This window comes from Oncorhynchus masou, chromosome 25 (genome assembly GCF_036934945.1).
Source record: "Oncorhynchus masou masou isolate Uvic2021 chromosome 25, UVic_Omas_1.1, whole genome shotgun sequence".
Classification (NCBI taxonomy): domain Eukaryota; kingdom Metazoa; phylum Chordata; class Actinopteri; order Salmoniformes; family Salmonidae; genus Oncorhynchus; species Oncorhynchus masou.
Window position 1 is genome coordinate 27,350,879 of NC_088236.1, and position 24,969 is coordinate 27,375,847.

At 44.5% G+C, this 24,969-nt stretch overlaps 2 protein-coding genes across 5 annotated transcripts; one reads left to right on the forward strand and one right to left on the reverse strand.

Moving 5' to 3' along the window:
- The first annotated feature begins 1,445 nt into the window (after nt 1–1,445).
- On the forward strand, nt 1,446–21,446 carry LOC135514023 (squamous cell carcinoma antigen recognized by T-cells 3-like). Of its 4 annotated transcripts, none has more exons than XM_064937150.1 (19): nt 1,446–1,907; nt 2,499–2,625; nt 2,916–3,020; nt 3,115–3,299; nt 3,549–3,654; nt 11,690–11,814; nt 12,082–12,237; nt 12,841–12,979; nt 14,715–14,843; nt 14,980–15,057; nt 15,151–15,209; nt 15,345–15,454; nt 15,953–16,065; nt 16,219–16,295; nt 16,510–16,693; nt 17,029–17,501; nt 18,548–18,700; nt 19,041–19,231; nt 19,442–21,446. In XM_064937150.1, the coding sequence occupies exons 1-19, from the start codon at nt 1,722–1,724 to the stop codon at nt 19,629–19,631; spliced, it is 2,886 nt and encodes a 961-aa protein (XP_064793222.1). In that variant the 5' UTR covers nt 1,446–1,721; the 3' UTR covers nt 19,632–21,446. The 4 variants fall into 4 exon arrangements, with proteins under 4 accessions (XP_064793222.1, XP_064793223.1, XP_064793224.1 ...); XM_064937151.1 differs by having other exon boundaries at nt 1,447–1,907; nt 16,522–16,693; XM_064937152.1 differs by having other exon boundaries at nt 1,447–1,907; nt 14,715–14,822.
- Nucleotides 21,447–21,466: 20 nt separating this feature from the next.
- On the reverse strand, nt 21,467–24,496 carry LOC135514024 (protein adenylyltransferase FICD-like). The gene is made up of 3 exons (XM_064937154.1): nt 24,309–24,496; nt 23,634–23,980; nt 21,467–23,354 (listed from the first exon to the last, which is right to left on the reverse strand). The coding sequence occupies exons 2-3, from the start codon at nt 23,905–23,907 to the stop codon at nt 22,258–22,260; spliced, it is 1,371 nt and encodes a 456-aa protein (XP_064793226.1). The 5' UTR covers nt 23,908–23,980; nt 24,309–24,496; the 3' UTR covers nt 21,467–22,257.
- Between the last annotated feature and the right edge of the window lie 473 nt (nt 24,497–24,969).

Genomic DNA, 24,969 nt, shown 5'->3' on the forward strand with positions numbered 1-24,969 from the left:
GGAGGAGCTGAGCACATACCCTTGTGGGGCCCCAGTGTTGAGGATCAGCGAAGTGTAGGTGTTGTTTCCTACCTTCACCACTTGGGGGCGGCCCGTCAAGTCCAGGACTCAATTGCACAGGGCAGAGTTCAGACCTAAGGCCTCGAGCTTAATGATGTGCTTGGAGGGTACTATGGTGTTGAATGCTGAGCTGTAGTCAATGAACAGCATTCTTACATAGGTATTCCTTTTGTCCAGATGGGATAGGGCAGTGTGACGGCGATTGCATTGTCTGTGGACCTTTTGGGACGGGAAACAAATTTAAGTGGGTCTAGGGTGACAGGTAAGGTGGAGGTGATATGATCCTTGACTAGTCTCTCAAAGCACTTCATGATGACAAATGTGAGTGCTACGGGCCGATAATAATTTAGTTCAGTTTGCATTCTTGGGTACAGGAACAATTGTAGTTTCTTGATGCACGTGGGGACAACAGACTGGGATAGCGAGATTGAATATGTCCGTAAACACACCAGCCAGCTGGTCTGCGCATGCCTTGCGAGGGTTAACGCGTTTAAATGTCTTACTCACGTTGGCCACGGAGAAGGAGACCCCACAGTCCTTGGTAGCTGGCCGTGTCGATGGCACGTTGTTATCCTCAGTGGGAAGTTTCTGCCTATCTTTGTACTGTAGTCTTTGATCAGATAGGGCCAAAGTACTGGAATAGTGTTTAGGTTTTATAATAATAATAATAATATATCCCATTTAGCAGACGCTTTTGTCCAAAGCGACTTACAAGTCGGCTGGGGCCACTACTTTTACATATGGGTGGCCCCAGCGGGAATCGAACCCACGACGCTTGGCGTTGCAAGCGCCATGCTCTACCGACTGAGCCACACAGGACTAAACGGGTGCAGGACTAAACGGGTCAGTTTTAATGGGTGCAGGGTCAGTTTGTAGGGATTTTTTTTTTTACAAAGTGTAATTAATTCATACTTCATCTACAGAATTGTAGGCTGATATACAGCCAACTCTGTAGGTGGCAGCATGCACCTATAATATTTGTTTGTGGACCGTCATAAAAACCAAAGAAGAAGCGTAATCGAATATGTCACAAACACGTGACAGTTTCGACTTTTTTGCGTTCGAGAAGAAAAGGCGGTTGTCTGCTGTTTCAAATATATTTGGCAGTATGCTGTGCTGTGGCCCCAAACAATTTTTTGTGCATTCAATTGCAACATGTCTAGTAAGTCTCATCTGCACAATAATGTAAAGTAGCGTTTTGCCACATTAGCATATAAACAGGAATCAATTACTTCTGACACGTATAGGAACAAATAGGTCTACATTTCCCACTTTGTTTTTTACTCACATGATATGTACGACGAAGTGCATAACAGTACAATAGAAGAGTACAATAGGCTGCTTATGTGCTTCTCATCATTACACAGCATGCACAGGGACGTCGGCCATTAAAATTGCCCTACAGGAGTCCCTCTTAATTGCTGGGATATTCGGTATCCGCTCTTTTCAGGAGGAATCTTAGCAAATGCAATATATGGTGGTTATAGCTGTTATTGTCCAAGTAATATTAATAGATAGTTATTTGGTTGTGTTCTTGCCATGTAGGTAACATATTACTTGACGTTTCGAATTTAGCATAGTAGAATCAGGGGGCGGGTTTGCCTGCCAGGCTCTACCTTGGACAGCTCTCACTGCTGTTACCAGGCAGACATAGTTCCAATATGGCAGCAACGGGGAACGCAGAAGAGACGCAGTTGCAAGAGATGGAGGAAGAGGCAGGGATGGAGAGAGAAATGGATTCAGATGAAGAGGAGGGTATGGGAATCGAAAATTCCGACGATGAAGAAGACGATTCGTCAGAAGATGATAAAGAGAATGAAGCCGAAATTCAGCGTTTGGAGGAGCAGGTACGTTAGCAAAGCTCACTGTTTGAGAAATGAATGGAAACCTAGCTAGCTATTTTTAATCCACAGTTACAGCTAGCCATTTATAACGTTTGATGTCAACCAGCGTTGTTTGTTACATTGATTTAAAAGCAAACAACACATCACAAACAAGTTGGCTTGTTTGCAGACTTGCACCGCTTGTACTGCAAAGAAAGCTAGCTAGCTACTTAGCTAACGTTAGCTCGCATGCTAATAGTTTGCTAGCTATTAGTTGATGCCTCATTATGTAACTATTCAGTCAACTGGCATGTTACCCAGCCACAATTATATAATACGTATGAAAAGAATACCAGCCAACGTGCTTGCAGTTGTGTTACAAACTGAACACGCGCCCTTTCGGCGGGCTGCAGTTGAGAAAGGTAGGTAGGTAGCCAGCCAGTCAGCAACAACATTTAACAGTCAAGCTATCTGGTTGATTTCACAAGCAATACTCATTACAGTATTTAGTTCACTTACATATTATATATTTGTTTGCTAACCAAAAACATCTGTAAACACACACACAAGGTTGTTGGTCCGACTCGTCTTCTATGCTCTCTCTGTGACTTTCAGCTGTCCATCAATGCTTTTGACTACAACTGTCATGTGGACCTCATAAAACTCCTGAGGCAGGAGGGGGAACTGCCTCCACTGCGTAAGGCAAGGCAGAAGATGAGTGAGCTCTTTCCACTGACTGAAGGTTGGTGTCTGATGGCCTCTGGAGAGGCAGCAGACTTTATGCTTTGCCACTTTTCTGATTGAGCTGATGTGCTTTGTGGTAGACTAGATTAAATAAAAGACTTGTTGCAACGTCTGCTGCTTCTTTTGTGATTAATTGATGTGAAGAAGCCTTATGTATGATGATGATTCAGTAATTTGGAACAAGGTTTACTGTTTCATCATTACTGTGAAAAGTGATGGTTTCATTGTTGTAATCATACTGAATGTTATTGTGAACTGTATACAAATCTGACTTGTCCTTTCTTGCAGAGATATGGCTGGACTGGCTCAAGGATGAGATCCGCCTAACCGAGGAGGAGCAGAACCGGGAGAAAGTCTACGAGCTCTTTGAGATGGCTGTGAAAGATTATATCTGTGAGTTCTGTCCCTACTTATTGGATTGTGTTACGATTCTATATAATGTGATGTTATTGTAAAGTAAACATTGAATTTCACATGTGGCCTTCAGGCCCTGAAATCTGGCTGGAGTATGCCCAGTACTCTATTGGGGGCATGGGACTGCCTGGTGGGATGGAGAAGGTGAGGTCCATCTTCGAGAGAGCCCTGACAGCCGTGGGGCTGCACATGACCAAGGGGGCGACTCTGTGGGAGGCTTACAGGGAGTTTGAGAACGTCATACTGGCAACTGTTCAGGTGAGCGTCCCTGAAGAATAGTGATCTCTAGTAGCTGCAACATGCTGCTCATTTTTCTATATCTCCGCATGTCTATATTTCTTGGTGTTTTGTATAAGACCGTCTGCTAAATTAATGATGGTAGATTTTCCTTGTATCTTCAGTATTGGGCAGAAATGTTGAAAAAGCATGATTGAACGCAATCTGATATTACACAAACTAGGCTCTTTGCTGGATTTGGTCTGTTTTCTATCTCTTCCTTTTGTTCAGCCTCCCCCTGGCATCGTCCCCACCTGCGAGCAGCAGGAGCTTCTGAACGCTCAGCTCGAACGCATCCACACTCTTTTCCGCCGCCAGCTGGCCATCCCCTTAATGGGTAAGGCTCTCCCTGCTCCATTCTGGAGGGGATGCTGTACAGAGGGTAGGGGGGAGGGATTTGGTTGGATGGAACAACATGTCCTTGAGAGGCTATTATGGCACACTTGGGAGGTACCCCATCGCAATGACCTTTTCAGGACCAAGTCGTGGAGAGCCAGTGCAATGTCAAATCAAATTGGATTGGTCACATGCTTCATAGACAACAGGTGTAAACTAACAGTGAAATGCTTACTATCAGCGAAATGCTTACTTATAGGTCCTTTTCCAACCATGCGGATTTTAAAGATAAGATCAACAATCTAAAAATGAAAAGTCACACATTGAGTAATAATAACATGGCTATATATAGGGAGTAGAAAATAACATTGCTATATACAAGGAGTACCAGTACCGAGTCGATGTGCAGAGGTATGAGGCAATTGAGGTAGCTATGTACTGTACATATAGGTAGGGATAAAGTTACTAGCAGCAGCATATGTGGTGAGTGTGAAAGGTGTGTGTGTGGCATCAGTATGCATGTGTGTGCATTTTAAGTGTGTTATTGTGTGGGCAGAGTCCAGTGTGTGCAACAAAGGGTCAATGCAGGTATTCCGATTAGCTGTTTAGAAGTCATATGACTTGGGTTAGAAGCTGTCCAGGGTCCTGTTTGTTCCAGACTTGGTGCATTGGTATTGCTTGCCGTGCAATAGCAGAGAGAACAGTCTGTGTCTTGGGTGGCTGGAGTCTTTGACCATTTTTGGGCCTTCCTCTGACACTCCCTGGTATAGAGGTCCTGGATGGCAGGGAGCTCGGCCCCAGTGATGTACTGGGCCGTACGCACTAACTTCTGTAGCGCCTTGCGGTCTGATGACAAGCAGTTGCCATACCAAGTGGTGATGCAGCTGGTCAAAATGCTCTTGATGGTGCAGTTGTATAATTTTTTGAGGATCTGATGGCCCATGCCAAATCTTTTTAGCCACCAGTTGTCGTGCCCTCTTCATGACTGTACTGGTCTGTTTGGATCACAATAGATCCTTAGTTATGTGGACACCGAGGAACTTGAAGCTATCAACCTACTCCACTACAGCCTCGTCGATGTAAATGGGGGTGTGTGCGGCCCTCTGTTTCCTGTAGTTCACAATCAGCTCCTTTGTCTCACTGACGTTGAGGGAGAGGTTATTGTCCTGGCACCAGACTGCCAGGTCTCTGACCTCTCTATAGGGTGTCTCATCGTTGTCGGTGATCAGGCCCACCACTGTTGTGTTGTTGGCAAAATTAATGGTGGTGTTGGAGTCGGACCCATCAGGAAGTCCAGGATCCAGTTGCAGAGGCAGGTGTTCAGTCCCAGGAACCTTAGCTTAGTGATAAGCATGGAGGGCACTATGGTGTTGAACGCTGAGCTGTAGTTAATGAACACCATTCTCACGTATGTGTTTCTTTTAGGGCTGACCCCATTTAGTTAACTGGTCGATTGTTTGTTCGATAGGTTATTGGTCTACCAATAATTTTTTGGGTTGAGCAGTTGCACAAAAAAATAAATGTTTTATGGCACTTGATTGATGCCTGTCTCAATGGACTAATCCATTGCGGAGGACGCGGATGACACCAGTATTACCAGTAGTACTTGTACCATTTAATTCCCATAATTTCTCATCTACAATGTTTGTTTGGTTACTGTAATTTATGTTAATGCATTCAATATTTTAGTTGAAATCGTTCCTCAATGTAGCCTATTTGAAAAATCTTTCCAGCACTCTCCCTTTCGGTAACCACTTGTCATGAAAGGGAAAAAATGTCATGCTCTGATACAGTAGAAACATCATAAAATAGGGCTATCTGATTTACTTCTTATCCCTTCCTCAAATAGCCTACAGTTATGTCTGTCTGGAGTTTACTGGCACGGGAAACTCTTAGGGTCCAGAATATTTTATACAATGTTGCAAGTTTGTTAGCACAAGCTTTTGGCTGGACCAAGTTGATAGTTGATGCAATGTTTGAAGTTCCTTGCAGACAGGCCATGCGTAGCCAATGTGTGCTTTATTTTTATCAGGATATTTTTTACCTGTAGGCTGCAATGTTTTTATTTGTTGCCTTTATGTAGGCTATTTTTACATAGTTGGCAATGGAAGTTCATTTTAGCTTTGTGTAATTTTAATTTAGATATAATTTTATTAATTAGATGACAATGATTTTGAGATACGCCGACTTTATTATTAAAGAAATGAAACTTCCACGAAAATGTACATATGAAAATCATAATGGCACGGAGATCGGTAGAAACGTTACGTTGGCACTCCAAATCAGTGGTGTAAAGGAAGTAAAAATACTTCTAAGTTCTTAAGTTTTTTTTTTTTTGGTATCTGTACTTTACTCTGCTATTTATATTTTTGAGAACTTTTAATTCAGTAAATTCCTAAAGAAAATAATGTACTTTTTACTCCATACAGTTTCCCTTGACACCCAAAAGCACTTGTTACATATTGAATGCCTAGCAGGACCATAGCAGTCCATGGAGAATAAGAGGACCTCCTCCCAGCTGCCCACTGCACTGAGGCTAACACTGTCACCACCGATAAATCCACAATAATCAGGAATTTCAATAAGCATTTCTCCATGCTTTCCTCCTGGCTACCCCAACCCCGGCAAACAGCTCCGCACCCCCCACAGCTACTTGCCCAAGCCTCCCCAGCTTCTACTTCACCCAAATCCAGATAGCAGATGTTCTGAAAGAGCTGCAAAACCTGGACCCGTACAAATCAGCTGGGCTAGACAATCTGGAGCCTCTCTTTCTAAAATTATCCACCTCCATTGTTGCAACCCCTATTACCAGTCTGTGCAACGTGTCTTTCATATCGTCCAAGATCCCTAAAGATTGGAAAGCTGCCGCGGTCATCCCCCTCCTCAAAGTGGGTGACACTCTAGACCCAAATTGTTATAGACCTATATCCATCCTGCCCTGCCTCTAAAGTCTTCGAAAGCCAAGTTAATAAACAGATCACTGACAATTTCAAATTCCACCGTAACTTCTCCGCTGTGCAATCCCGTTTCCAAGCTGGTCACGGTGCAGCTCAGCCACACTCAAGGTACTAAACGATATCATGACCGCCATCGATAAGAGACATTACTGTGCAGCTGTATTCATTGACCTGGCCAAGGCTTTCGACTCTGTCAATCACCACATTCTCATCGGCAAACTCAACAGCCTTGGTTTCTCAAATGCCTCGCCTGGTTCTCCAACTACTTCTCTGATAAGAGTTCAGTGGGTCAAATCGGAGGGCCTGTTGTTCGGACCTCCTGCAGTCTCTATGGGGGTACCACAGGGTTCAATTCTCGGGCCGACTCTTTTCTCTGTGTATATATCAACGATGTCGCTCTTGCTGCTGGTATACATCTGGCCCTTCTTTGTACACTGTGTTAACTAACCTTCAAACTAGCTTCAATGCCATACAACTCCCCTTCTGTGCCCTTGAACTGCTCTTAAACGCTAGTAAAACCAAATGCATGCTTTTCAACCGTTCGCTGTCCGCACCTGCCCGTCCGACTAGCATCACTACTCTGGGCGGTTCTAACTTAGAGTATGTGGACTACTACAAATACCTAGGTGTCTGGCTAGACTGTAAATTCTCCTTCCAGACTCATATTAAACATCTCCAATCCAAAGTTAAATCTAGAATTGGCTTCCTATTTCGCAACAAAGCCTCCTTCACTCACGTCGCCAAACATACCCTCGTAAAACTGACTATCCTACCGATCCTTGACTTCGGCAATGTCATTTACAAAATAGCTTCCAATACTCTACTCAGCAAACTGGATGCAGTCTATCACAATGCCATCTGTTTTGTTACCAAAGCCCCTTATACCACTCACCACTGCGACCTGTATGCTCTAGTCGGCTAGCCCTCGCTACATATTCGTCGCCAGACCCACTGGCTCCAGGTTATCTATAAGTCGATGCTAGGTAAAGCTCCGCCTTATCTCAGCTCACTGGTCACGATAACAACACCCACCCGTTGCACGCGCTCCAGCAGGTATATCTCACTGGTCATCCCCAAAGCCAACACCTGCTTTGGCCGCCTTTCCTTCCAGTTCTCTGCTGCCAATGACTGAAACGAATTGCAAAAATCGCTGAAGGTGGAGACTTATATTTCCCTCACTAACTTCAAACATCAGCTATCTGAGCAGCGAACCGATCACTGCAGCTGTACATAGCCCAATCAATCTACCTACCTCATTCCCATATTGTTTTGATTTACCTTTCTGCTTTTTTTGCCCACCAGTATTTCTACTTGCACATCATCATCTGCTCATCTATTACTCCAGTGTGAATTTGCTAAATTGTAATTACTTCACTACTGTGGCATATTTATTGCCTTACCTCCTCACGTCATTTGCACACACTGTATATCGACTTTCTTTCCTATTGTGTTATTGACTGCATGCTTGTTTATTCCATGTGTAACTCTGTGTTGTTGTTTGTGTTGCACTGCTTTGCTTTATCTTGGCCAAGTCGCAGTTGTAAATGATAACTTTTTCTCAACTAGCCTACCTGGTTAAATAAAGGTGAAATAAAATAAAATACAAAGGACAAGAAAATGGTCCAATTCACACACTTATCAAGAGAACTTCCCTAATCATCCCTACTACCTGATCTGGTGGATTCACTAAACACAAATGCTCCGTTTGTAAATTATGTTGGAGTGTGCCACAAGCTATCCATAATTTAAAAAACAAGAAGACTGTGCTGTCTGGCTTGCATAATATAAGGGTTTTGATACTTACAGTGCCTTTGGAATGTATTCAGACCACTTGACCTTTTCCACATTTTGTTACATTACAGCCTTATTCTGAAAGGGATTAAATAAAAACATTTCCTCAGCAATCTACTCACAATACCCCATACTCACAATACCCCTTATTTACATGCCTATTAAGACCCTTTGCTATGAGACATGAAATTGAGCTCTGTTGCATCTTGTTTCCATTGATCATCCTTGAGATGTTTCATCAACTTTTGATTGGAGTCCATCTGTGGTATATTCAATTGATTAGGCATAATTTGGAAAGGCACACACCTGTCTATATAAGGTCCCACAGTTGACAGTATATGTCAGAGCAAAAACCAAGCCATGAGGTCAAAATAATTCCCTGTGGAGCTCAGAGACAGGATTGTGTTGAGGCACAGATCTGGGGAAGGGTATCAAAACATTTCTTCAGTATTGAAGGTCCCCAATAACACAGTTGCCTCCATCATTCTTAAATTGAATACGTTTGGAACCACCAAGACTCTTCCTAGAGCTGGCCGGCTGGCCAAACTGAACAGTTGGGGGAGAAGGGCCTTGGTTAAGGAGGTGACCAAGAACCCAATGATCACTCTGACAGAGCTCTACAGTTCCTCTGTGGAGTTGGGAGAACCTTCCAGAAGGACAACCATCTCTGCAGCACTCCACCAATCAGGCCTTTATGGTACCGTGGCCAGACGGAAGCCACTCCTCAGTAAAAGTAACATGACAGCCCGCTTAGAGTTTGCCAAAAGGCACTTAAAGACTCTCAGACCATGAGAAACAAGATTCTCTGGTCTGAGAAAACCAAGGTTGAACTCTTTGGACTGAATGCCAAGCGCCACGTCTGGAGGAAACCTGGCGCAATCCCACGGGGAAGCATGGTGGTGGCAGCATCATGCTGTGGGAATGTTTTTCAGGGACTGGGAGACTAGTCAGGGTCGAGGGAAAGATGAACGGTGCAAAGTACCGAGAGATCCTTGATGAAAACCCATCCCAGAGCACTCAGGACCTGACTGGGGCAAAGGTTCACCTTCCAACAGGACAACAACCCTAAGCACACAGCCAAGACAACGCCGCAGTGGGTTCGGGGCAAGTCTCTGAATGTTCTTGGGTGGACCAGCCAGAGCCTGGACTTGAACCTGATCAAACATCTCTGGAGAGACATTCCCCCAACATTCCCCATTCAACCTGACAGAGCGTGAGAGGATCTGCAGAGAAGAATGGGAGAAACTCCCCATATACAGGTGTGCCAAGCTTGTACCCAAGAAGACTCGAGGCTGCAAAAGGTGCTTCAACAAGGTACTGAGTAAAGGGTCTGAATACTTATGTAAATTTCATTTAAAAAATCAATAAAGTAGCAGAAAATTATTAACCTGATTTTGCTTTGTCATTATGGGGTATTGTGTGTCGATTGATGAGTTGCAAAAAAACTATTTAATCCATTTTAGAATAAGGCTGTAACCTAACAAAATGTGGAAAAAGTCGAGGGGTCTGAATACTTTCCAAAGGCACTGTAAGTACATTTTAGCAATTCCATTTACTTTTGATACTTAAGTGTATTTAAAACCAATTACTTTTAGACTTTTAATCAAGTAGTATTTTACTGTTCCTCAAGTTTGACAATGGAGTACTTTTCCCACCACTGCTCCAAATTGACAAGGTTGCCAACGCCTGGTGTAGCCTATTACCGACAATTTCAGGAGCATAATGGCACAATCTGCGAAGGCCAGCAGCAGTGGGAGGAGGTGGTTCGGCCACAGGTTTTTTTCTTCTGGTTAGGCTATCTTGATCTCTGGCTCCCTCTTGAGTCATGTGTGTGAATTTATTAATCACATTGTACTTAAAGCTTCAGACAAGATGATTTTATTTAAACACATATGGTGTGTCTATATATGGGAAAACATTTTTAGTCGGGACAACCCTAGTTCCTTTTGTCCAATTGGGAAAGGGCAGTGTGGCGTGCAATAGAGATTATGTCATCTGTTGGAGTGGTTTTCAAATTGGAGTAGGTCTGGGATGATTGATGTTAGCCATGACCAGCCTTTCAAAGCATTTCATGGCTACAGATGTGAGTGCTACAGGGCGATAGTCATTTTGACAGTTTACCTTGGTGTTTATGGGCACAGGGACTATGGTGGTTTTCTTGAAACATGTAGTTATTACTGGGTCAGGGAGAGGTTGAAAATGTCATTGAAGACACTTGCCAGCTGGTCAGCACATGTTCTGAGTATGCGTCCTGGTAATCCGTCTGGCCTTGAATGTTTTAAAGGTCTTTTAAAGAACCTGTTTTAAAGGTCTTACTCACATTGGCCATGGAGAGATTCGAGGCAGTGTTGCTTGCCTCGAAGCGAGCATGGAAGGCATTTAGCTCATCTGGTAGGCTCGTGTCACCGGGCAGCTCATAGCTGGGTTTCCCTTTGTAATCCGTGATAGTTTGCAAGCCCTGCCACATCCAATGAGCATCAGAGCTGGTGTAGTAGGATTAGATGTTAGTCCTGTATTTACGCTTTGCTTGTTTGATGGTTCGTCAGAGGGCGTAGAGAGATTTCTTATAAGCGTCTGGGTTAGTGTCCCGCTCCTTGAAAGCGGCAGCTCTAGCCTTAAGCTCAGTCCCGTCCCCCAGTTGCACAGGTGACATGCTGGTAGAAATGAGGTAAAATGTATTTGTTTTCCTGCATTAAAGTCACCAGCCACTAGGAGAGTTGCTGAGTGTTGCTTTCTCTTGCTATGTTGCCTTTCAAAGACTCAATAGCGGTTTACAGAGAAAGCACTCATTCTCACCAGGCCCAGTAATGTGGTCCCTAACCAGCCTTTCATCCAAGCGCAGGACTCGCCAAGAGATTGCCAGATGGTCTGGCATTGTCTGCTGCCTTTTTTCTGGTCTGGCTGAAAGGCCACCGGAGGCATTTCTGGAATGGCTAAACCCATCTCTCGCTTCTATGACCTGTGCCAACCATGGTGCCAACGCTCAGTGTATAATCCCTCCTTATCTACAGCCTGTCAGGCACTGTTTTCTACCTCCACAAGATAATGGCACATAGAAAAAGAAAACAGGCTGAAGCATTTACATGGCTGTGTTATTGGTAAAATGAGGGGACACTCAAAATGTCAAAAGCCAATATCCTTCTGAATGAGATTTTAACCTTTTGGTGTTCCTCCCTTTTAATTTACTGTAATAAATGCACAGGATGCTCTTTTATATAATCACCTTCATTTTAAGCCACACTTAGAATGTGAAAGAGGTTTCTCCTAATGATAACTGCTGTTTTACAGACATGGAAGGAACATATGCAGAGTATGAGGAGTGGTCTGACCAGGGGGTGTCTGATACAGTCTCCCAGAAGTACAAGAGGGCCCTGCAACAGATGGAGAAGAGCAAGCCTTATGAGGAGACTTTGGTACTTACCTAGATTGTATTCTACCCTGGACATTTTGTACCATGCTGTTTGTTTTGGAAGAATTGAATGGATTTGAAGCATTCAATTCTGATTGCACTGCCTAGAAAGTAGCAGTAGATTAGTAGGAAAGTTTTGTCATTTTAAGCATTATGTGCTTAAGCAAATTGATTGCTTTTTTCTACGTGTACCTCTGAAATCATTGCGAGTCTGTATGCTAGACATGGTCATCTGCTCAATGTCTTTAACATGCCAACGTTTGTGTTTCAGATGGCAGCCGAGCCACCCAAGCTAGCAGAATATCAGACCTATATTGACTATGAGCAAAAGGAGGGTGACCCGGCACGGATCCAGATCATCTTTGAGCGGGCACTGGCAGAGAACTGCCTGGTACCGGACATGTGGGCCAAGTACACCAAGTACCTGGTGAGTGTGTCTCCCCCCCCCCCCTTCCACTGCCCCGGGTGACGTGCTGCACTGGGCTCATTTGAATTACTCGCAGCCAGCCGTCTCTCGCTCCATCCAGCAGCTCCTTAAATTTATTCATGGCCTTTTAATTGCTTTAAAGGGATGGAAATAAGATGCTGATATCGCAACCTTAAACACGGACAACATCCAGTAATTCATCAGAGCCTGGCCGTTTCACCAGTTTGGTGAAGAAACAAAAGTTTAATCTTGTTGTTCCAAACCTGTGATCCATTAGGCTCTTTTTAAAAGCCACATTTTGGCCTTCTGCATATACTAAAGGAAGTGATTAAATTGATGGAGGTGCGATTTAACTGCATTATATGCTTCCACACATGAATCAAATTATGACTTTGCCTAATGGTGTTGGGCAGTATAATATTCCTTGTGCAGCGTTATGATGGAGAATGAACACTATCCTACAGGTTCACCTTTCTAGCAATGAAGTCATTTACCACTCAGGTAGAAATGACTGTAGATTCATGGTTTTTGAGTACCTTGTCAATGTGGGTTGTGATTGATTGTTGGATTGTTTTATTATCAAGTCTTTTGCTGTTGCCTCAGGATCGTCAACTAAAAATCAAAGACCTGGTCCTGTCCTCTCACGACCGTGCGGTCAGGAACTGCCCCTGGACCATGGGCCTGTGGAAGAACTACCTGCTTGCCCTGGAGAGGCATGGGGCTGACCACCACACTATCTCAGGTAAGCACTGGACCACAGGTGGGTTATGGAGGCAGCACTCATATGTGTCATGTATGGTGTGGACGTAAACAAGGAGATTTTAAACATGAATGACATGTACAGTATATCACAAAAGTGAGCACCCCTCACATTTTTGTAAATATTTGGGTATATCTTTTCATGTGACAACACTGAAGAAATGACACTTTGCTACAATGTAAAGTAGGGAGTGTACAGTTTGTATAACAGTGTAAATTTGCTGTCCCCTCAATAACAACAAACCGCTGGCAGCACTGCCTTAACCCTCTTGGGCATGGAGTTCACCAGAGCTTCACAGGTTGCCACTGGAGTCCTCTTCCACGACATCATGGAGCTGGTGGATGTTAGAGACCTTGCATTCCTCCACCTTCTGTTTGAGGATGCCCCACAGATGCTCAATAGGGTTTAGGTCTGGAGACATGCTTGGCGAGTCCATCACCTTTACCCTCAGCTTCTTTAGCAAGGCAGTGGTAGTCTTGGAGGTGTGTTTGGGGTCGTTATCATGTTGGAATACTGCCCTGCGGCCCAGTCTCCGAAGGGAGGGGATCATGCTCTGCTTCAGTATGTCACAGTACATGTTTGCATTCATGGTTCCCTCAATGAACTGTAGCTCCCCAGTGCCGGTAGCACTCATGCAGCCCCAGACCATGACACTCCCACCACCATGCTTGACTGTAGGCAAGACACACTTGTCTTTGTACTCCTCACCTGGTTGCCGCCACACACGCTTGACACCATCTGAACCAAATACGTTTATCTTGGTCTCATCAGACCACAGGACATGGTTCCAGTAATCCATGTCCTTAGTCTGTTTGTCTTCAGCAAACTGTTTGCGGGCTTTCTTGTGCATCATCTTTAGAAGAGGCTTCCTTCTGGGACGACAGCCATGCAGACCAATTTGATGCAGTGTACGGCATATGGTCTGAGCACTGACAGGCTGACCCCCCCACCCCTTCAACCTCTGCAGCAATGCTGGCATCACTCATAAGCCTATTTCCCAAAGATAACCTCTGGATATGACGCTGAGCACGTGCACTCAACTTCTTTGGTCGACCATGGCAAGGCCTGTTCTGAGTGGAACCTGTCCAGTTAAACCGCTGTATGGTCTTGGCCACCGTGCTGCAGCTCAGTTTCAGGGTCTTGGCAATCTTCTTATAGCTCAGGCCATCTTTATGTAGAGCAACAATTCTTTTTTTCAGATCCTCAGTGAGTTCTTTGCCATGAGATGCCATGTTGAACTTCCAGTGACCAGTCAGTATGAAGGGAGTGTGAGAGCGATGACACCAAATTTAACACACCTGCTCCCCATTCACACCTGAGACCTTGTAACACTAACGAGTCACATGACACCAGGGAGGGAAAATGGCTAATTGGGACCAATTTGGAAATTTTCACTTAGGGGTGTACTCACTTTTGTTGCCAGTTTAGACATTAATGGCTGTGTGTTGTTATTTTGAGGGGACAGCAAATTTACACTGTTATACAAGCTGTACACTCACTACTTTACATTGTAGCAAAGTGTCATTTCTTCAGTGTTGTCACATGAAAAGATATACTCAAATATTTACAGAAATGTGAGGGGTGTACTCACGTTTGTGATATACTGTATGTTTCAATGAAAAGGGGTGAACTTGGTTAAAGATGTTGTATTGCCCCTATTATTGGTACTGGGACTGTGGAATCATGAAAGACCATGTATTTTTTTTTCCCTCCACAGACGTTTTTGAAAAGGCCTTGAATGCCGGATTCATACAAGCTACAGATTATGTTAATATCTGGGAAGCGTACCTCGATTACCTGAGGCGGCGTGTCGATTTCAGCAAAGGTGAAAGCACCTTAACATTGGGTAATGCAAAGTAACATAAGTAATAAGATCATATTTGTGGTGTTGAGAAAGTCAAATGTATGTACGGATGAATGTATGGATGGATGAATGTATGGATGAATGAAGTCCTCTATTGATAATGGTGTTTATTTTCCAGAGTCGAGCAGAGAGCTGGAGGAGCTGCGGGCAGCCTTCACCCGTTCTCTAGACTATATGAAACAGGACGTGGAAGAGAGTAAGTGGACCTGCGGCCTGTGTACAGTACTCTTCATCTTGGTCCTTGTGTGTTTGTGTTGGAGACTCACCACGGTGTATTACTCCTGTCTAGGATTTAGTGAAAGTGGAGACCCTTCCTGTACCATCATGCAGGTCTGGGCAAAGATAGAGGTAAGGGTGACGATCATGACAAACTTGTCTTGTTCACTTGCTTCTTTCATTGCAGATACAAGTCAGTGCAAAAATTGCATCTATACAATTTAAAATGTGATTGTATACCATTTTCTCCCTCTTCTCTCTGACCAGGCCCTGCATTGTAAGAACATTCAGAAAGCTAGAGAACTGTGGGACAGCATCATGACAAAAGGGAATGCCAAATTCGCCAACATGTGGCTGGAGTACTATAACCTGGAGAGGTCAGTGAGGCCACTATAACCTGGAGAGGTCAGTGAGGCCACTATAACCTGGAGAGGTCAGTGAGGCCACTATAACCTGGAGAGGTCAGTGAGGCCACTATAACCTGGAGAGGTCAGTGAGGCCACTATAACCTGGAGAGGTCAGTGAGGCCACTATAACCTGGAGAGGTCAGTCCTGGAGTGAGGCCACTATAACCTGGAGAGGTCAGTGAGGCCACTATAACCTGGAGAGGTCAGTGAGGCCACTATAACCTGGAGAGGTCAGTGAGGCCACTCAGTGAGGCCACTATAACCTGGAGAGGTCAGTGAGGCCACTATAACCTGGAGAGGTCAGTGAGGCCACTATAACCTGGAGAGGTCAGTGAGGCCACTATAACCTGGAGAGGTCAGTGAGGCCTCTATTTAGTGGTCACCTGTGAACTGTTGATTTGATGGCTCAAGAGATATATGTATCTATGACATCCGATGGTGGTTGTGATATGGTTTGACTCTTTGCAGGTCGTACGGAGATGCTCTTCACTGCAGGAAAGCCCTCCACAGGGCCGTCCAGTGTACCTCCGACTACCCTGAGCATGTGTGCGAGGTCCTGCTCACCTTTGAGAGGGTTGAGGGTGAGTCTTTTTTTTAATGGAAATTCCATGAATAAGTGGACAGGTGTCAGTTGGGGATATTGATTGGCTGATTTGTAGAAACCAACACTGAATTGGTAAGTCATGGTGTGAGAGTAAAGTGAGTTTCAGTGCAGTTTGTTGTGTCGCCACCAGGGTCTCTGGAGGACTGGGATGCAGCGGTGCAGAAGACTGAGACGAGGCTGAACAGAGTAAACGAGCAGAGGGCCAAGGTAAGCTGACCCCGCAACACTGCTGCTAGTTAGGCCTGTGAACATAGAACGTTGATTATACTAGGCAGAGGAGCATGGAATGGGATTTGATTTTTTTTTTACATTGGAGAGCAACAGTTGTAGATTTTTTGTGACAGAATTGAAAGGGAAAAAACACAGCTTTGCTTGTGCAGCTGTCTGTTTCTGTGCTGTCATGTTCATAACTTCATCCCAGTCCCTCTCTCAGGTGGCAGAGAAAGAGGCTCATCTGGTCCGACAGGAGGAGGAGAAGACTGAACAGCGGCGGAGGGCCAAGGCAGACAAGAAGAACCAAAAGAAGGGACAGAAAGGCAGCAGGCCTGGAGAGAAGAGGAAGGCAGAGGATGAGGATAACGAGAATGAGTGGGGGGAGACATCGGGTAAGGGGAGACATCAGGAATCGGGTAAGGGGAGATGACATGACGATCCTACCATTTTTTCCCCCTTTAATTATTTTTTACATAGGAATGTTATTGCTTGGTCTCCGCTTATGCTAACAAAATGGCAAGTATAAAAGTCATCCTGTGTGTTTGCTAAAGCTTTGTGTCACCTCTGTGCAACAGTGAGTAAGTAGCCTTGAGCCGGAACAGGCTCCTACCCTATGAGCTATCTCCTGATTTTGTAGTGTGAGGCAGCTTGATGTACAAGTACACCCCCTGGACAGGACACCAGTCTATCGCAGGGCCTAAGACTCAATTTATCTTTTGTGCAACAGAGCAACCTCCAAAGAGGCACCGAGGGGAGGGCAACCAGGGCAGCTTCAGGGGAGGAGGTGCTGAGGAGTACATGGAGACAGAAAGTGGACTATTTGGGAGGAGAGCCCCCCCTTGCCGTAGACAGGAACCCCCTGGTGCTAAGAGGGGCCAACAGATGGCACCAGCCACCGTACGGAAGACCCAGGAAGACAACCCCGAACAACGCAAGGATGACTGCAGTGTGTTTATCAGCAACCTGGCCTTCAGCATGGAGGATCCAGAGAAGAGACTGAAGGAGTTGTTTGAGCCCTGTGGTCCTGTCCAGTCGGTGCGCCCCGTCTATGCTGCCAAGGGCTTCAGAGGGTACTGCTACGTACAGTTTGAGGGCAAGACGTCCGTGCCCGAGGCCCTGAAGATGGACCGGCGTGAGGTCGATGGCAGGCCAATGTTCGTATCGCCTTGTGTGGATAAAAACAAGAACCCTGATTTTAAGGTGAGACCAATCTACACTGAACAAAAAATATAAACGCAACATGTAAAGTGTTGATTCCATGTTTCATGAGCTGAAATAAGATCCTAGAAATGTTCCATACACATGCTTATTTCTCTAAAATGTTGTGCACAAATTAGTTAAGATAATCCAGCCACCTGACAGGTGTGGCATATCAAGAAGCTGATTAAACAGGTGCACCTTGTTCCACTCTAAAATGTGCAGTTTTGTCACACAACACAATACCATAGATATCTCAAGTTTTGAGGGAGCGTGCAGTCAGCATGCCAAATGCAGGAATGTCCAAAAGCTGTTGCTAGATAATTTAATGTTCATTTTTCTTCCTTAAGCCACCTCCAACATTTTAGAGAATTTGGCAGTACGTCCAACCGGCCTCATAACCGCAGACCATGTGTATGGCGTTGTGTGGGCGAACTGTTTGCTGATTTCAACGTTGTGAACAGAGTGCTTCATGGTGGGTTTATGATATGGGCAGGCATAAGCTATGGACAACGAAAACGATTTAAGTTTATTGATGGCAGTTTGAATGCACAGAGATACTGTGTGAAGATCCTGAGGCCCATTGTCGTGCCATTCATCTGCCATCACCTCATGTTTCAGCATGATAATGCACGGACCCATGTCGCAAGGATCTGTACATAATTCCTGGAATCTGAAAATGTTCCAGTTCTTCATGGCCTGCATACTCATCGAGCATGTTTGGGATGATCTGGATCGACGTGTATGACAGCATGTTCCAGTTCCCGACAATATCTAGCAACTTCGCACAGCCATTGAAGAGGAGTGGGACAACATTCCACAGGCCACAATCAACAGCCTGATCAACTCTTTGCAAAGGAGATGTTGCCCTGCATGAGGCAAAAGGTGGTCACACCAGATACTGTAACTCAGTAAAACCTTTGAAATTGTTGGCTGTTGCGTTTTTTAATTTAAAAAAATTCAGTATGTTTATTTTGATTTAGGGGTGGATGGTGTGGTGGTTTCACCATATAGATAGTGAGTTACTCTTTCCATGTCTCTTCCTCTAGGTGTTTAAGTACAACACAAACCTAGAGAAACACAAGATCTTTATTTCGGGCCTGCCCTTTTCCTGCACCAGGGAGCAGCTGGAGGAGCTGTGCAAGGATCAAGGCACCATCAAGGACATCCGCCTGGTCACCAACCGCTCAGGCAAACCCAAGGTTAGGAGGCATAACTCTGGGAGGTTGGTCTGGGGCTGGGGGGTTGGTCTGTACAGGGCTGGCCGGTTGGTCTGTACAGGGCTGGCCGGTTGGTGTGTACAGGGCTGGGGCTGGGAGGCTAAGTATTTTTCTCCATCCAGATGTTAGGTTTAGATTATTAATTTGCTCGAGCTCTCCAGTTGAGTAATAAGTTAGTAACTTATATTTATGTGTAATCTTTGTAAAAATCCAAACAGATCATTTGAATCATACATGTAGAAGCTCCATTGACTTATACGTAAAATGGATAGCTCTCATGTGAGTTGCTGCTATAATGTGCTGCTGTGACGTGCCTCTACAGGGTCTGGCGTACGTGGAGTTTGAAGATGAGGCTCAGGCTTCCCAGGCCGTGCTGAAGTTGGATGGCACGGTACTACAGGAACACACACTCTCTGTTGCCATTAGCAACCCACCTCGCAGAAATGCAGCCGACAAGCCTGACTTCAGCAGGCCCATGGGAGCCATGATGCCCCGGGCTATGGTCTATGGATCGTAAGTTTCCAACACTAGTAATAATACTCTTCTAACAAGGAAAGATGTTAGTTACCCTGACGAAAGTACTCATTACAAATATACGATTAGCTATGTTTCTCCAACTCATTAAACATAAGCTGCCTTTTAAATCGGGCTATTCTCACATGTTCACAGAAGAAATATATACATGTGAATGAGAGCTTTGATTCCATTGGTTTTCCTTTTCAGGAGGGGAAAAGGGCGAACCCAACTCTCACTAATCCCTCGTTCCCTACATCGGCAGACTGGATCAGAAAGTAAAGCAGAAAATGGGACTGCACCTAAACCCACAGGGGGTGCATCCGGAGACGCTGGGTTTGAAGCACAGGCCAAGCCCATGTCCAATTCAGACTTTGCCAAAATGCTTCTCAGAAAGTGAAAATTATGGAAAAACAAATGACTGCCTTTTGTATGGAAAGCCATCTTGGGTCCTTGAGAAGAAATGGCAGATCTTGTGCTGTTTGACTCCCCTTTATTCACTCCCATGGGCTCATTCTCCTTGTCACTTTTTGTGAGAAAGCCTTAATCTCCCTCCCTCCTTCGACTGGCCCCAAACTCCATATTACCATTCTTTTGAACAATGTTTGATTGATATTCCTTTTGAACAATGATTAATTCATATTCCTTTTGAAAAAGTGTGAGCGACCAATTTCGGCTTGCTTTTTTTAGATTGGAAAAGGTGTTTTTATAGAAGACGTGTAAATATTTTTTTTCTGAATTGTTAACTGCTAAAACAACCCAGCTTGTGAATTATGTTTCTTGTTGTTTTTAAAAAGTATATGCAAGAGCTTGACATTTGAGATGTGTTATAGATGATGTATTACAATAATGAAAATAATTTCCCCCCATTTGTGTTTAAGTTTCACATATTTTGAATATTCTATCGAATCCTGGTGTAATTTCATGTTTATCCAAGCAGGCAGAAATACAGCCGGTATGATGTGTTTTGCATCAGATGCACAAAAGCAATATAACATTTAGAATGGGTGAATCTTTCCTCTAAGGTATCTTCAATGTCAACATGCCACTAAAATCTTTTGCGTCCCTTACAGGGCAGCTAACATGCAACGATATTTGTTCCCAAACAGTGAAAGACTAATGCTTCGCTTTACAGAATATTACCTTAAATGGCAGTTGTACAAATAATTTATTTGCAGATGTACTAATTCCTTACTGTTAAAATCCTTTATCCTTCATCTATAGCTGTTAAAAGGTTTATTGCTGGCACTATAATTTAACAGGTAGTCGTGTGCATGTCATTAACCCAGCGCCCCATTATGTTATCTTACCTGAAATGATTGGAGGACATTTTTGTTGTACGTCATATTTTCCTTAGATTGTTTCCAATTTACTTCCAGGTAAGTTAGTTTATTAAATACCTTAACCATCTGTGGAAGTCTTGAGATGGGTAGGGAATGAAGAACTGACAGTTTGGAGAAGCTGTCATCCTAGTATTGTAATGAGTACTGTCCACAAGTGAATCAACTGTTGTTGGGAGAAGAATCTATGCAGCTGTTTGATTGCAAGAGCCCTCCATCAAATCTGCCCTACAATATATGTTCAGTATGTGATAACATCATGGGAATGCAGGTTTATACTTAATTCAGAACTGTCTCCTTTTCCTTTCAAATCAATCCTGTTTGGATGAGTGGGGAATGTCAAATGTGTGTTCAGACTCCGTGGTTGACCATAGTTTTGTAATACATTTGTTTTGAGAATTATTAGCTATATCTATCAATGTTCTATCACCACAGTGGCCTAATCCAGGGTTTCCCAAACTTCATTCTGCCCCCCCCCCCACATTTGTTTTCTCTCTAGAACTACACAAGATTCAATAACCGACTCAAGCTTTGAATCAGCTGTATAGTGCTAGGGGGAAAACAAAATGTGCACCCAGGGGGGCCCCAGGACCGGGTTTGGGAAACCCTGGCCTAATCTAGTTAGAGACTACAAATGTTTGATCTTTAGAAGTGGCTTTGTTTTGTCCAATACAAAAATATGGGGTGTGTGGTCATTTATTAGAACAAATGTAAACTAGTGTTTTTTTTAAACTAAATTATCAATGCAACTTTCTGAGATTGTACGTGGTCTATTTTTCTGTGATTTTATTTACTACTTATTTGGATGTTGTAAAATTGCCATCTTGTGGTTTGTTGCTGTTTTGGCCTAAAGTTTATTAAAACAATTCAAATAATGTTTGAGGTTTACACTAAGTCACATTCAACAGATGTTTATTTTGTAGTAAATAAACTCAAATACATGAAAGTGCTTCAGTGAAAGACTATGACCCAGTTGGATAAGCTACATTACAACACCGTTCTTCGACACCCAACAGGTGATCTGCTGCGCAAGGCCAATCTTTAGATGTTTCTCCCTCATGGATAAGACGGACCAATAATCACAACTCAGACATGTACACATACTGTATTACCCAATTTGTAACACCTTCAGTTATGAGTTCACTCAAAACTACTGATAATAGATGGGTGAAATGCAGTTTAGGCCTAAATGTCCTTTAGAAACGGCACTAAAAACAATAGCATGTAGCATGGCCAAGAGTATGAAACAGCCCCATTTGAGTCAACAAATTCATGACCCTTTATCATAAACATTCTAAATCACAACTCAGCATAATTAGTTCAAACACCTGCACCACAGGAGGTTGGTGGCACCTTGATTGGGGAGGACGGGCTCATGATAATGGCTGGAGAGGAATGGTATCAAACACATGGTTTGATGCTATTATTATGAGCTGTCCCTCCCCTCAGCAGCCTCCACTAACCTGCACCTCTACTTGGTATGAGGAAATCTTAAACCATGAGAATATTTGTTTTATGTAAAGATGCACATTTCTACTGGGAAATTGCAAGGTCATGCCTTCATTTTGACACAGGGCTGCTATTAGTAATATGTATATCAACTGACATATCTTTACACTTATAGCAGGATCAACCCCAAATTAGATTAAATCAAAATCCAAACAGTCATGTACCCTCCTGCCCAGCTCACTCCCGTCCCCTCTCACTGTTGTGGACAGGTATGGTTTGTTTGCAGTTTGGACAGGCTTGGTGGTGGCTGGTGCCAGGCAGCCCCACAGGGTGCTCAGTGGTGGCGATCAGCAGGGTATCCAGGGTGATCTCTGTGCATTTGGCTATGAAGCGGATGAAGGGGCGGACGTCGCCTTCGTTGGCTGTGTCCAGAACGGCGTAGTACTCGGACCTTTGCTCTTTGCGGATGGTGATGGGTGGGTAGCGTGCCTGCATGAGCACCAGGTTCATTAGCAGCCGTGATGTGCGTCCGTTCCCATCCACAAAGGGGTGCACGTACACCAGCTTATAGTGGGCGAGTGCTGCATACTCCACGGGATGCAGCTGCAGGGCCTCCTCTGAGTTGAGCCACTGCACCAGGTCCTGCATGTGGCGCTCCAGGTCCTGTGGGTGGGGTGGGATGTGGTGTCCTACAAACACCTGGCTGGTACGCAGCCGCCCACCCTCCACAGGGTCTGCATAGCCCAGCACGCGCCGGTGGATCTCCAGGATGTCATTGACGGTGATGGCCCCAGCTCGGGACAGCAGCGTGGTGTTGATGTACTTCATGGCCGCGTCCACACCGATGACCTCGTTCTGCTCCTGCAGGCTCTTGCCGGGCACAGCATAGCGAGTCTCAATTATATGGCGGATCTCAGACAGAGTGAGTGTGTTGCCTTCTATGGCCACTGTGTGGTAGATGTGGTGGTAGTACGTTTCCTCCATGACACGTCTAAGAGCAGAGTTACCCTTGGGGATGGACATCAGCCTGCGTACTTTGCTGTCGATAACCCCAAAGTGGCGTTGGTCGATCTCCTCCACCAGGGGGAGTGTGCGGTCACGGCTCACCAGGGCCCTCTCGTTGCATGGTGAGATGGCCAGGGCCTTGGTATACAGATGGTCCGCCTGGACAACGTCCTTCTCTTCCAGAATGGTCCCCAGCTCTGTCAGAGCTTCCACGAAGTCTGGGTTCATGTTGAGTGCATGCACCAACAGCTTGTGGGCCTTCTCTCTCTTCCCCTGCTTCTTCATCTCCACAGCCTGTTGCAGCGCTGCCTTGGCCTCCAGCTGGGTCTCTGCAATCAGCACACACCAAATACATTGCATAACAAAGTTGTGCTGTCCAATACATGTATTAACCCAATCAAAAAGGTGATTTCATATTTGTACTTTTAAATATGACTCATGAACCCAAGAGTATGGAGGGTATTATCCTCCCACCCTTAACACACTATGGAAATGAATTCTCTCTATTAACTGAACGCTGTATTTTCATTTTGAACAGTGCTCTACCACCGACAGTTGATTTAGAGTCTTACAACAAGAAGTATATATTCCATGAGAACTTAACTTACCAATACTGGGCTTGGCCCTAAGGGGCAGGAGATCGAGGGCTGTAAAGGGGGCAGTGAGGCTGGTGGACTGGACAGTGGGGCGATGAGTTTTACCCCATAGCTGGCAGTGCAACTGGGCAATCCCCTTTAGAGTTATACAGCATTGGTCCTCCACCCCCACCATTGGCATCAACAGCGCCACCAGAGAGCCCAGGAACAGGCAGAGCAGCGGTCCCCATCCGCCAAGGAGATGGCCACTTGTGTAACGCCACCACACCGTTAATGAAGCCATCATCACTGATGATAGTATCCTCCATTCTCAAGTGACACGTCCCCCATCTATTCGAGTTAGGCTAGCCGAGGAACAGCTGTGTAGGAGAGAGGCAGAATCAGAAGCAGTTTTCACACAGAATTTATGGTCGTTTCATTTTTGACAGCTGGCAGTTGTGTACATGTCAAACGAAAATCTGCGAAGGCAGTCTTTAGCTAACGTGGAGCTTAAGTGTTAAATTTAGTAGCTAAATAACCCATACAAAACTGGTAAGCCTAATTAGCTATATGGCTAAATATAATCACCCAATACACTGGATACATAGCTAGCTACTGGCAGTATTTTCGACAAGCCAGGCACGTACTGCAAAAATGGCACTGACAGCTGCTAGCTAGCTCGCAAAGCATCTTCACCAGCGTACTCACCTTATTACACCATTCTTGACTAGAACTCAAACAAGCTACGTGAAAATGTTAAATAAAAGTATCAGTCTCTAAGTAACCACTATCGTTTGTAGACTAAAGATACATTAAGTAGCTAAAGCGCTGCTTAGCTAGCTATGAACCTCTTGTAAATACACATCATCAACTTCCTGGGAAAACAAGCCGGTATATGTGCTGGAATATGATTGGTCACAGCAAGATTGTTCGTTGCTGTTCATTGGCTCAGATCTCTACACAACATGCTTTTATTCAGCAAAACAAACACCGGTTCGTAGCCATTATTGATTGGATGTTGGATACAAATTGTGCTCTCTATGCTTGATGAAAATGTAGGCCTATCATCTATTAACTAGAGTTAACCGTATATAATGTAATAACTGTCATTATGACAATAGAATTTGGTTAGTAAATCGTTATGCATTGATTAAATAGGTCGACCTGTATTGTATAAGTAGCAACCTAGCCTAGACTGCAGCTTATGTTGACAGTCAGCACTGAATAACTAACTTGGTGACACTTCTAACACTACTCCTAAATTGCAAATTGGCCTATAGATATTCCCATTTTCTTTTACCATGACAGTACCATGAGAGTCAGTGCTGGGAAGCATCCTCTACCAGTTTAAGCGGGTGAGTAATAGAGC

Bases quoted from the DNA above. Each gene is read 5' to 3' on its own strand.
- LOC135514023 (XM_064937150.1), top strand. From the start codon at position 1,722: ATGGCAGCAACGGGGAACGCAGAAGAGACGCAGTTGCAAGAGATGGAG. The intron at 17,502-18,547 runs GTGAGACCAATC...CTCTTCCTCTAG, and splicing joins ACAAGAACCCTGATTTTAAG to GTGTTTAAGTACAACACAAA. The intron at 19,232-19,441 runs GTAAGTTTCCAA...TTTCCTTTTCAG, and splicing joins CGGGCTATGGTCTATGGATC to GAGGGGAAAAGGGCGAACCC.
- LOC135514024 (XM_064937154.1), bottom strand. From the start codon at position 23,907: ATGATGGCTTCATTAACGGTGTGGTGGCGTTACACAAGTGGCCATCTC. The intron at 23,355-23,633 runs GTAAGTTAAGTT...TGCTGATTGCAG, and splicing joins TAGGGCCAAGCCCAGTATTG to AGACCCAGCTGGAGGCCAAG.